The 12,775-nt window shown below is 41.4% G+C and overlaps 1 protein-coding gene across 6 annotated transcripts in view; it reads left to right on the forward strand.

The window, feature by feature from the left end:
* The window catches only part of HSPB11 (heat shock protein family B (small) member 11), a 43,657-nt gene that overhangs the window by 25,967 nt on the left and 4,915 nt on the right, over positions 1–12,775 (forward strand). For 4 of the 6 annotated variants that reach the window (XM_025427688.3, XM_025427689.3, XM_025427692.3 and 1 more), the window contains exon 7: positions 1,616–1,827. The exons of 1 other annotated variant lie outside the window; for it this stretch is intronic. In XM_025427688.3, the coding sequence (XP_025283473.1) occupies positions 1,616–1,729 (114 nt within the window). In that variant the 3' untranslated portion in view covers positions 1,730–1,827. One more of the 6 variants, XM_049110427.1, reaches the window with a different exon arrangement.

The following is a 12,775-nucleotide window of genomic DNA, read 5'->3' on the forward strand; positions in this document are numbered from 1 at the left end:
TGCTTTCTTTCATTTGATTCTGTAGGCCTTTTAAAATAGGAATCAAAAAAGGTTGAGATGCCAAAATCAGATGTTAATTTAAGCATGAAAGGACAAGGGAGATTCACATAAGGGGAAATGGAGCATAGGATCAGCAACAAATAAGCCAAAGAGAGATGAGGTGGAAAGAGAACCAGCATTTTTCGACAACATTCCATTGGGCTTTGCTTGTCAAGTGGAATGAATGCCTGTTGATGAGGAAGCTGCTGCCTCATCAGGAGTTTCTCTGTTCCTGGTAGTTTATCAGGCCCTGGTTTTAGACAAACACAAAAAGGTGAAACAACTGAATATGTGCGTTTTTTTGTGATTCTTTTTCTTTCTTTCTTTTTCTTTCTTTCTTTCTTTCTTTCTTTCTTTCTTTCTTTCTTTCTTTCTTTCTTTCTTTCTTTCTTTCTTTCTTTTTTGGTGGTAGTGTTTGTTTAATTAAGTTTTCTCTAAATGAGGCTTAACGAGGAACCTTGTCCATTAAGTTTCCTTCTTCACAACTTGCTGGGCGCTGCTATGAAATCCGTGCTTCAAAAGATTCTGTAGGAAGTTTTTGAATGCTATTAATTATCTTCTCCACCAAATGTGCCCAATGACTGGAGAGGCCAATGGGGGTCAGAAAAGTAATTAATTAGACTGAATTTTATCTGCTTGTTTTTCTCCATCTTTACTAATGGGTTATGATTAGTAAGCCTCTGTTAAGTGTTTTGTATCAGGTCTCATTGTGAATCAAGGAGCATTGCAACATTACAGAATATTTAGAAAATAGTAAGGGGAAGTAGGCAGCTGGAAGTCACCCATGATTTTATTTCCCTGCCACAAGAACTTTTGTTATACTTATTTTCTTCTAGTGTCAATGTGCATCACATAGTTAAAGTAGTAAAAAATGAAGAATTTTAAACAATATTGTGTTACAAGTTTTATAATTATAATTTTAAAATGAAACGTATGGAAAGAGGCAAATGTTGACTAAGTTTATTTTTCCTCCCTCTGTCATTGTAAGTAATACAACAGGAACATCTTATGCGTGTTCTCACTACCATGATTTTCACCTTTTAAGTTATTCTCTAAGATTAAATTTCAAGGAATAAAATTACTGGGTTCATCAGTGTAAACATATTTATAGCTGCATATATATATATATATATATATATATATATATATACACACACACACACACACACACACACACACATATATATCACCTAATTGCCTTCCAGAGAAACATATAAATGTGAAAGTATAGTAATGTTTCAGGATAATAGAGTCAGAGGAATCATCGAACAAAGGAAATCTCCTAACATTGAAAAATACTTTAGAAAGACACTTTTAAAAAACTAATCAGAAATGTAAAATTGCAATTTTTAGCTCTGCTTGCTATTTTTCATCAAACCAATGCTGATATTTGCCTGGTAATACATCCGAGCAGTGGTACTGTTACATGCATCTAGCTTCTTTTCTGAATATTATATCTTACATATTATTATATTCTTAGGATATCATTCTTGCATCAAACCCTTTCTTTTGCTAACTGCTCTTTAACAGTTAACTAGAATTGCTAAAAGCTTCCATATTGATTTTTCCTTTACAGGCACGAGACGGCCATGCCACTTACTTGAGATTCATTATTATATCAGCCTTTGATCACTTTGCATCTGTGCATAGTGTTTCTGCAGAGGGAATAACAGTCTCAAGTCTTCCTTAGTAATTAGAACAGAATACTCTTACATGATTTTTTTAACAATATATTTATTTAAACATGAAGTTGTCATTGATATACTTTATTAAAGAGATTTGTATCAATCTGCTTCAGTTTTTATTTTCTCTTCAAGATTTTGTACAAAGGAATTTGGTTCATTAGTCAGGAGTGATTGGCCACCATGTAGGCTACAAGGAAGCTTTCACTTCAATATACAGCTATAATAAAGGAAATGCCTGTACATGAAAACTTGACTGAATACATTGTGTCCTCATGGCATCTAACATGGTGCCCTTTAGATCTCAGTGCATTAATATTTTTTAGGTTCAGTGCATTAATTTTTTAATTTATTGATTGGTTGATGAAAAGGACTAAGTGAGCAACATATACAGTAAATGTATGAGTTCAGAAAAGAGAAAATACTTATGGGAAGGTATCATAGAGGCTATAGAACTTGAGCTGGGCCTTGTACGAATAATTTTATTTTTTTTCTTTTAATTTTATTTTTGCCCTGATTTGAAAATCTCAAGAGAATTAGGAAAAACATAATCTGATTTCCCCGGGACAACCATTGTAGATAGTAGTTGATTTTTTTTTTTTTTTTTTTTTTGGTATGCCTTGGGAAGGTAAGAAACAGCATAGGGGGCAGCCCCGGTGGTGCAGCAGGTTAGTGCTGCCTGCAGCCGGGGGTGTGATCCTGGAGACCCGGGATGGAGTCCTACGTCGGGCTCCCTGCATGGAGCCTGCTTCTCCCTCTGCCTGCTTCTCTACCTGCGTCTCTATGAATAAATAAATAAAATCTTTAAAAAAAAAAAGAAAGAAAGAAACAGCAGAGGACAGATTGGAGGGAAATAAAACTTATCTGAATATACTTTGTTATTTAGCTTAGCTCGACTTTGAAAACATAAGTAACTAATATAGCCAAAAATTCAAACAAAAAAGAAATTCCAGAATACTGAAAACAAAAATGCACAAACCAAATGCTATCTCAAGTTGATAAACACACAGGAAACAATGGCATTGGGACATAGTATTTTGTTTCTGTGGTTCATATTAGCTTCTTAGGGCCACCATAATAATGTACTCCAAACTTGGTGGCTTAAAACAATGGTCATTTATTGTCTCACAGCTTTAGAGGCTAAATGTCAGAAATCAAGGTACTGACAGGGTTTGTTCCTACTAGAGTTTCTGAGGAAGAATCTGTTCTATGCCTTTCTCTTAGCTTCTGGAGTTGTGGGCAGTGCTTGGCAGTCCTTGGCTTGTGGCACCATGTAGCTCCAATGTCTGCCTGTGTCATCATATGGCATTCTCTCTGTATGTCTTCACCTCATCTTCCCTCTGTACATATCTGTGTCTGTGTCTCTTCCTCTCCTCTCTAAGGACACCAGTCATATTGGATCAGGGCCTACTCTACTCCTGTATGGCCTTATCTTAGCTAATTATGTCTGTAACAATCCTGTGTTCAGGTAAAGTCACATTCATAAGTACCAAGGATTAAGACTTCAATGTGTCTTTTTCAGACACATAGTTCAACCTGTAACATAATCTTAGTTTGTGATAGTTGATTTTATGTGTAACGTTGGCTGGGCCACGATGCCCAGATGTTTGCTCACACATCCTGGATGTTTATGTATGGGGTATTTTTTGGATGAGATTAACATTTAAATTGGTGGACTTTAACATTTAAATTGGTGGACTTTGAGTAACGCAGATTGCCCACTATCTCATCTTTGAAGACCTTAATAGGACAAAGGTTGACCTTTCCTGGACAAGAAGGAGTTCTGCCAATAGACAGCCCTCAGACTTTACAACAACAGCTCTTTCTCTGGATGCCCAGTCAGCCAACCCTACAGATTTTGGACTTGCCAAACTCCATAATCATACGAGCCAATTTCTTCAAATTAATCTCTCTTACTCTCTGTCTCTCTGTGATTGTCTTCATGTATACACATACATGATGGGAAGAGAAGGAGACAGTGGCTATTACTATGATCTACTACAATTACACACTATATGCTCCTGATGTGATGCGATATGAAGCACACAGGCCAACCTCAGAAATCTTCCACCAGAATTCCTGAGCCTGAATTGAATCAAGTTCTAGAGTAAACTTCCATTTTTCAGGAAATACAAGGGATGGAAAAAAACAAGGAAAATGCCACCACAGGGAAGCAAATAGACTAGTAGCCATTTTATAGCTCACAGAAATGCCCACATCTATGCCTTTCCCACACGTGGCAGAATATATTTTCTGACCTTCCTTGTTTGGGTAGGGCCAGGTGACCAGTTGTGGGCAATTAGATGAGAAGTGATAACTAGGCCTGCATGAGACCCCTCAAAGCTGTTTTCTTTCTCTGTCATGATGACCAGCAATGATGTTCTGCACACTAACTACTTCACCAGTCTGGCTCTGGAAGTCACCCTGATGATAGCAGGGAACAGACCTCTCAGTCAATGGGAGACAGACAGACATACAGGAGGAAAAATTAGGGTTTCTTTGTTTTAACCAAATGAAATTTGGAGTATAAACTGGCCTATCCGGACTGATTCACAGATGAAACTAGAATGTGGCTAATCCTAAAGAACAAGTGACCTGGTTTCTTCCAACAAGTTGGTGGCATGAAAAATGGTAATTAAGGAAGGAGTCCACTCTATATTCAAAAAGACATAAGAACCCCAGTAGCCACATGCCATGAGTGGATCTTATTTGGATGTTTTTGAGTAAAACAACTGAAAATAAGACATTTGGAAATACACTTATGGATTGGGTGTTATTGTTCATTTTGCTAGCTGTGTTACGAGCATTAAGGTTAGATAAGAAAATGCTCATATTTTTCAGAGATGCATATAGAAATATATAGGTGCAAAATGCCCTGATATCTGGGATTTGCTTTAAAATACTTCAGCAGATTTTTTAAGGGAAAAAAATGTTAGTTGAAACAAATATGGCAATAAATGATTATATCTGGGTGGTGGATACATGGAATTCCACTATACCCACCTCTTTGTCTTCGTGTGTGCTTGACATTCTTTATAATAGAAAAATAAAAATCAATAATGCTACTGAGGGTATCTTCGTGCATAAATCTTTGCCTGCCCCTCAGATGATTCCCTTAGAGGAGATTCTCAGAAAGGAATTGGTCAAAGTTAGGAACAGTTTTAAGGTTCTTAATACTTTCTGATAAGCCATTTATAAAGATTTGTTGAACAAATTTACTCTTAGAAAGGTAGGTTTTAGATAAATGAAGGAGAGTAAGAAAGGCATTTCAAGAGCAATGTTGGTGTGATTGAAGATGTGAAGAAGAGTACTCTGTCATCAAACACCTTTGGAAAGTGATGAATATTTAAGTCTGACTAGGGCAAAGAATAACACTAAACCCATACATTACAGCCGGATCACAGAGAGCTTTTAATGCTTTCAAACATTTTCCCTCAACACTGGAGCCATTTAAGGTTTTCGAGAAGGAAGGTGACTTAGAGCAATTGTGTTCATGTTCAATAAAATGAAACGCTAAGGATTTTCTTTTGGCCAACTTCCTAAACTGAAATGTCAATGATTCTTTGTGTAAGAAACAGTGTTGAGGCTCACAGATTGCTGGAAGGGATCTCCGGGGGTTGTCTGATTGATCTCTTTGGCACAGGCCTAGTAAATTATCTCTTAAGTCTTTTTTTCTCTGTGTCTGTCTCCTGTGGATGCCGAGAACAAGTCGTCAATGTAGAGCTTGTAATACCACTTTATGACACTTAAAAACAGCATTCTTTCACCTTCGTTTTCCTGGCCTTTAAAAATTAATTTCACCTTATAAAAAACCTCTCCAAGTTTCAAGCAATAGGTATAATATGCGGCTTTATCTTTTTTTCTTTTTTCTTCACTGCTGAAGCCCAACATCTTTGTAAAGTCTCGTTTGTTCCCAGCTGGCTTCTTCTATCTCCTTCATTCCTCATTTGTATTTCTCTCCACCTACCTACTGACTCCTGACCCATTATGCTGGTGTACTGTGTAGTCGAGATCTTTGAATTTGCCTCCTCTGCCTGGAGGGCTCTTTCCTTAGGTATCTGTATGGCTGTCCTCACCGACTTCAGATGCTTCCACAAAATCCCCTCGGGGAAGTAGTCTGTCTCATCAGCGTGGCCACCCCCCACCCACACACACCACTGCTGCATAAACACCTTTGGTCTCCCTTCCACTTGTTTTTCATCTTGGCTCTGGGAGTAGCCACCCTGTGTCCTGTGCTTCAGGGGTTCTGGTACCTTCCTCCTCTTTTCTCACAACCACTAAAATTCAACTGAGATTTTTTTCCCCTTTAATCATATCCCAAGTGTGCTGTGAAAGATGAGGGCAGTGTGGCCCCCTTTCCAGGGTGAATATCTTGGGTAGGGGCTAAATTGATTGAATTGCCCTTGGCTCTCACAACCTTTTAGGGATGGCCCTGCTTATTACTAACACGTATTTCTTTCTTAACTTATCATGTGTATCATGTTTATTGTCTCTTTCCCTCACTAGAATTTAAATTCCATGAGGGCAGGAAACATTTATTGCTTTTGCCTATGACTGTATCCTCAGGCCTTAGAACAGCCTATAGTAGATTATCAATTAAAATGTGTTGACTAAATAAATGTTCATTTATTTGCATGTCTCATGCCATCCTTGAGTTTTTAATAAAGCTTAGCTAATAAAATATGCATTTTGGATTATGTACTATGGGCCAGTGCCTACCACGGTGCCTTGTATCAAATTTTTACTTTTTAATTTTATCATTTTTTTTTAAAGATTTTATTTATTTGAGGGACACTTGGGTGACTCAGCGGTTGAGCATCTGCCTTCGGCCCAGGGCACGATCCTGGGCAGGCACCTGCATGGAGCCTACTTCTCCCTCTGCCTGTGTCTCTGCCTCTCTCTCTCTCTGTGTGTCTCTCATGAATAAATAAATAAAATCTTAAAAAAAAAAAAGATTTTATTTATTTGAGAGAGAGCACAAGGGGCGGGGTAGGGGAGGGGCAGAGGGAGAGGGAGAAGCAGTCTTCCTGCTGAGCAAGGAGCATGATGCGGGGCTTAATCTCAGAACCCTGGGAACATGACCTGAGTCAAAGGCAGATGCTTAACCAACTGAGCCACCCAGGCACCCCAGGTTTTTACTTTAAAAATCTAATGACATTTTTACCATGTACTCATAAACAGGGCAGAGAAATATTACATAAATGAAAATTCTTGAGAATCTCACTCATTTATACAGACTTTTTAAAAAGCATTGCTGTTATGGTTTTGTCTCAGAAATGCCCCTCTATGGAGGGCATCCTTTGGGGGCTTCACCTTCTATGTGATGCTCCAGTAGCCCTTTGTAGCTGATACCAAACCTTCTAAAAATTAACATGTGGCAGTGCGCAAAGTTTTAAACAGGCACATAGCTTTTGACAAATTCCATTTCTAGGAATATATCCTAATGACATAATTAGATAAATGACAAATGAAAAAAGATTGATAGCAATGCTATTTACAGGACAGGAAACTGGAAACAACTATGCATCCATACATTAGAAAGCATTTATACAGACATCAAATATCCTACTTTATAAAGGGATATAAATCATATGTAAATATAGGATGGATATTTACATATCCTAAAGAGGATAGGATGGATAGGATACCTAAATATGGGATGGATATCCATCCTATATCCATGTATATCAATAAGCATGATATACATGATAAGAAAGAAATATGTGTTAGTAATAACCAGAGAGATTTTTACTCCATCCCCTTTCTCTTTTTTTTAAATATAGTAGCCACATTGTTTTTTTATTTAATTTTTTATTTTTATTTATGATAGTCACACACAGAGAGAGAGAGGCAGAGACATAGGCAGAGGGAGAAGCAGGCTCCATGCACCAGGAGCCCGACGTGGGATTCGATCCCGGGTCTCCAGGACCGTGCCCTGGCCAAAGATAGGCGCTAAACCGCTGTGCCACCCAGGGATCCCTCCATCCCCTTTCTCAAAACTCATTATTCACAACAAAAAGAATTATAAACAGAAAGAAAAAAGAATTTCATCTTAAAGGAAATAGTTACAACCTCTAACTGGAAAGGACTTTCACTAAGTACTGTGAAATCAGGATTTTGGTGAAAAGGAAACTGAGAACTGCCATGCTCTCCCAGACCTAGAGACCTTGAACATGTCACAGACATGAAGGTCTGATTCAACCATTTATTAGACTGAGCCATCTCACCCCGCAGGTAACTTCAGAGGAGGGGGAATGTCCCCAGAGGGTCAGGGAGATGGAACTGAAGGAAAGACAGACAAGATACAACAGAGGAGACTGCTGGAGGAGGCATGGTGAAGGAGGGCACCTTGGACAGCTGGGGCTGCAGTAACAAAACACCATAGGCTAGGGCGCTAGCCTAGCGCCCTAAAACAGCAGAAATTTATTTTCTAACAGTTCTGGAGACTGCAAGGCCAAGGTCAGGGTGCCAGCATAGTTGGTTGAGACCTCTCTTCCTGGCTCGTAGATGAGCGCTATCTCCTTATGTGCTAATATGACCTCTTCTTTATACAGACGAGAAAGAGCTCTCTGGGCTCTTTTTTTTTTTTTTTTTTTTTTTAAGATTTTATTTATTTGAGAGAGAAAGTGTGAATAGGGGTAGGAGTGAGGGAGGGGGAGGTAGAGGGAAAGGAAGAAGCAGACTTCCCGCCAAATCGGAAGCCTGACCCAGGGCTTGATCCCAGGACCCCAGGATCATGACCTAAGCCGAAGTCAGGTGCTTAACTGACTGACCCACCCAGGCACCCCTCTCTGGTGTCTTTTCTTAAAAGGACACCCATCCTTTTTGTGTCAGTGCCCTAGCCTCACCTCATCTAACCTTAATTACCACCTCTAGGCCCTGTCTCCAAATACAGTCACATTAGGGGTTAGAGTTACGCCCTAGGAAATCTATGCATAGCAGGTGGTGAAAAGGCAGTTGAAACAGAGAGAATGGGACTGAGGGGGATTTCTAGGAGCCCCACTGCAAAGGAGTTAATGAACTTAATAAGAGGGTATTTAAGACAGCCAATCTAAATGAAAATTGTAGATTGCCCCAATTTACTCCTCCTCATCCTTCTATGCTCTGTTCCAGCAAACAATAAGCCCTATTAAAGTGTAATCAGAACAGACCCAGAAGGGGACTGCTTTAGGTCAAGTTCTCTAGAAACAGAGCCCAAAATAGGGACTCTTGAAGGAGTGATGTATTGAATGAGCTCTCTCAGGAAGCAGGATTAGGCAAGAGGAGAAAATTAATCAAAGATATGGTTTCAGGGGCACCTGGGTGGCTCAGGCAGTTGAGCCTCCAATTCTTGGTTTCCATTCAGGTTGTGATCTCAGGGTTGTGGGATGGAGCCTTCTGTTGGGCTCCTCACTTGGCAGAAAGTCCGCTTGAGGACTCTCTCCCTCTGCTCCTCCCTCCCTCCCCTCAAAATAAATAAATCTTAAAAAAAAAAAAAAAAAAAGATATGGCTTCAACTGAAGCCCCAGCCTGATCCCATAGGGAGTTCTGCACCATGAATGGCACCAGAGAGGTATACTGTCACTTTGAGGCAAGGGACCAGGACTTTGTATTCTAAATGCATCATCAATCATTTGGACCATGGATCACCCTCAGGGGAACACAATCTCTCAGGAATTTCTGGATAACATAGCTCCTGTTGAGGAACCTTCTCAGGAAAAGGGGCATCTGTGAGCCAACACTCACCGCAGCTGGCAGATGGGTGCCAGCTTGGTGAGAGGGATCTGGGTGGATCTCCAACAACATCCACTATAGCAACACTTCTGAAAGTGTGGTCTTTGGAGCAGCAGCAGCAGCCCCTTATCTGATAACTTGTTAGAAATGCAGATTTCCTATCCCAACTGCAGATCTGCTGAGTCAGAAATACTGGGGTTGGGCCCCATGAATCTGTGTTTTAACAAGCCCTCCAGGTGATTTTGAAGCATGCTGAAGTTTGAGAACCACTCACTGTACTATAGGGAACTGTAACTAGCAACTAAAAGAAATGGAAGAAAAAAACAAAAATAAGGTGGATACACAGCGTATGTTGCAAGGGAAATTAAAGAACACAAGAACCGAGACCCAGGATTATCCCTTAAAAAGACAAGAAGAGATCAGAGAAGAGATACAAGGATTTAAAGAAAAAAATTATAAGGCACAGAAGATGAACAGTGAGCTGCCGATGCTAAGGAACAGAAGAGGGACACCTGGATGACTCAGTGGTCCAGCGTCTGCCTTTGGCTCAGGGTGTGAACCCGGGGTCCGGGATCAAGTCCTGCATCAGGATTCCTGATCCCTGAGCCTGCTTCTCCCTCTGCCTATGTCTCTGTCTCTCTCTGTGTCTCTCATGAATAAATAAATTTAAAAGAAAGAAAGAAAGAAAGAAACAGAAGAGAAAAAGAAAACCGTTTCAGAGGTAAAGCCACATAAGAAGCAAAGAGATGATGATGGAAATCATAGCAGTCAGCATCCAATTACGAAAACTGCATTTGCTCCAGGTATTACTTTAAAGCAGAGAGGGAAATAATGCAGAGAATCTGCTACAAATGTGGAAGAGGCTGGGAAAGCAAATAGGAGATGGGTATGTAACCCAGAGGTGGCAGCCATGAGCCACACTCACTGTTGACCAGTGGAGGCACCATCACTGTCTCTGAACAGAAGCCCCCCACCGCCTTGGCTGGTGATAGCAGCCAGGGGGCACAGTCCCCTGCCGTCTCTCCAGCCAGAAGTGAAAAGAAAAAAATGGCTTCTCCTTTCCACCCAACTTCTAATCTCCCACCAGTTCTTCCCTCTGGCAGAACCTAACCAGAATGCAACCTTCAGGCTTTCGGCTCTGTGGGCAAATGGGAATGGGCGAGAACCAACAAATTGTATCTAGTGTAGTGATAAACTCAGTTTAAGAGAAATCCAGGTCAGAGGACAGAGTTTGAGAAAAATCACAAAATGAAATAGAAAAGAACATAGAAAAAGAAAAGAAAAGAAAAGAAAAGAAAAGAAAAGAAAAGAAAAGAAAAGAAAAGAAAAGAAAAGAACACAGACTTTTAAAAAGTTCTAGAGAAAGTAACAGCTATGGAAGAACAGAGGATACAACATAGCCATAATTCTAGTTCCTGAGCAAGAGTGTAGGACAAAATACAATAGAAAAGATGTTCCAGGCAACTGAAGAGAATGTCCCTGATATGAAGAAGAAGAAGAGAAGAAGAAGAAGAAGAAGAAGAAGAAGAAGAAGAAGAAGAAGAAGAAGAAGAAGAAGAATTATTAATTATTATTATTATTAAATCTTAGGACCAGAAGAGGATATTGTATTTGCCTTAGTTGTTCAGGCCACTATAACAAAAAGGCCACAAATGGGTGGCTTATAGACAATAGAAATTTATTTCTTATGATTCTGGGGCCTGAAACTTTGAGATTGGGGTGTCAGCAAGGTCAGGTGAGGGCAGTCTTTTGAGGGTGCTGACTTCTGTATCCTCACCCAGTGGAAGGGGGCAAGCTAGCTCCCTGGGGCCTCTTTTATAACAGCACTAATCTAATTCTTCAGGGATTCCTCCTGAGCGGTGATTCATTCAGTGCTCCTCCCAGTCCTACCCTAATCCTGTCACATCAGGCTTTAGGATTCAGCATATGAATCTGGGGGGAGACAAATAATTGAGACTCCAGCAGTACTACGGGAAATTTTGATATCAGAACGATCAACACTGGACTATGTCTTGGTGAAGTTACTGAACCTCAAGTATAAGGAAGGAATCTGACAGGTTTTCAGGTAGGACAAAAGCAATTCGGGTGCCGTGAGAAATCAGTCAGGCTGGCCTCAGACTCTTCCTATCAAGACTGCTAGACAACGGTAAAGCGAGTCTGAATCCCAGCTGGGGGTCCTGCAGGCTCCAGACAACAGGCTGGCAGGTGCGAGCATGTCAGATGTCAGGGAGTACAGCATCCAGGTGCCCTTCTGTTTTTTTTTTTTTTAAGATTTATTTACTTGAGAGAGAGTGGAGGGAGGGGCAGAGGAGAGGGAGAGAGAGACTGTCACGCAGACTCCCCGCTGAGCGCAGGGCCCAACATGGGGCTCCATCTCAAGACCCTGAGATCAGGTCCTGAGCCCAAATCAAGAGTCAGGCGCTTAGCCAACCACACCAGCCAGGCGCCCCCATGTGCCCTTCTTGGAAAAATTGAGACTCTCGATGATGTCATCTCTGTGGCAGACTAGGAATCCTGAATCCTTCAGTGGACACCTAACCATGCTGCATAAGATATGTTAACACACCTGCTTAAACTCCAGGCTGAGCTGACCAGGAATGAAATAGTCCGAGGCCAGTTTAGCAGGTTGGAGCCCAGACCCCCTGAGCCGCCGCCTGCACATGTTCTTTTCGACCTCTGCAGTGCGGTTCTCTCCACAAGTGTCCTTTGCCCTTCCTGTACTCTCCAGGTCCCCATCACAGAATGTGGAAGGCCTGGGCCCCCCCGAAGCCCACCCCAGAGGCCACCACCTCCACCAGGCTTTCCCAAACCCGGCTGGCTCCGCAGGATTGCTCTGTCCTCTGTACTCCCCGAGCAGCTAGCCTTTATCTCAGCACTTCCCCATCATACGCACCTTGAGTTATGGTCTTTGCTGTGTGTGCCTTGTCTCCCGTGGGGTGAGGTGGGACTGGGTCCCTCTGGGCATTTCTCAGCATCCAGAAAAAGAATCAAGGCCCAATGAATGCCTGAAGCTTTAAGCTGAAGAGAATTGACTTGGAACGCTTGGGGTCTACTTTAACATTCTGAAAACTGTCCAGGCATGAATCGGGAGACCGTCTGAGGAGTGACCCAGAGAAGCATGGTCTTCTCTGCTGTCTGCTTGTATGGAATCAGCACTTTGGAGGGACAGTCCCCAGCTGTACGTTGGTCCTGCTGTTTGCACAGCTACTCCCCCTCAGTGGACCCTCACAAACTCATTCCTGCAATTGCTTGGGCAGGATGAAGACTTTTTATTCGGGGTCCCTGCTGTCCTGCCTTCCCTCCATCCCCGACTCCCTAAAAAGGGGACCCAAGGAGGCAGT

The sequence above is a fragment of the Canis lupus genome, chromosome 5 (assembly GCF_003254725.2).
Source record: "Canis lupus dingo isolate Sandy chromosome 5, ASM325472v2, whole genome shotgun sequence".
NCBI lineage: Eukaryota > Metazoa > Chordata > Mammalia > Carnivora > Canidae > Canis > Canis lupus.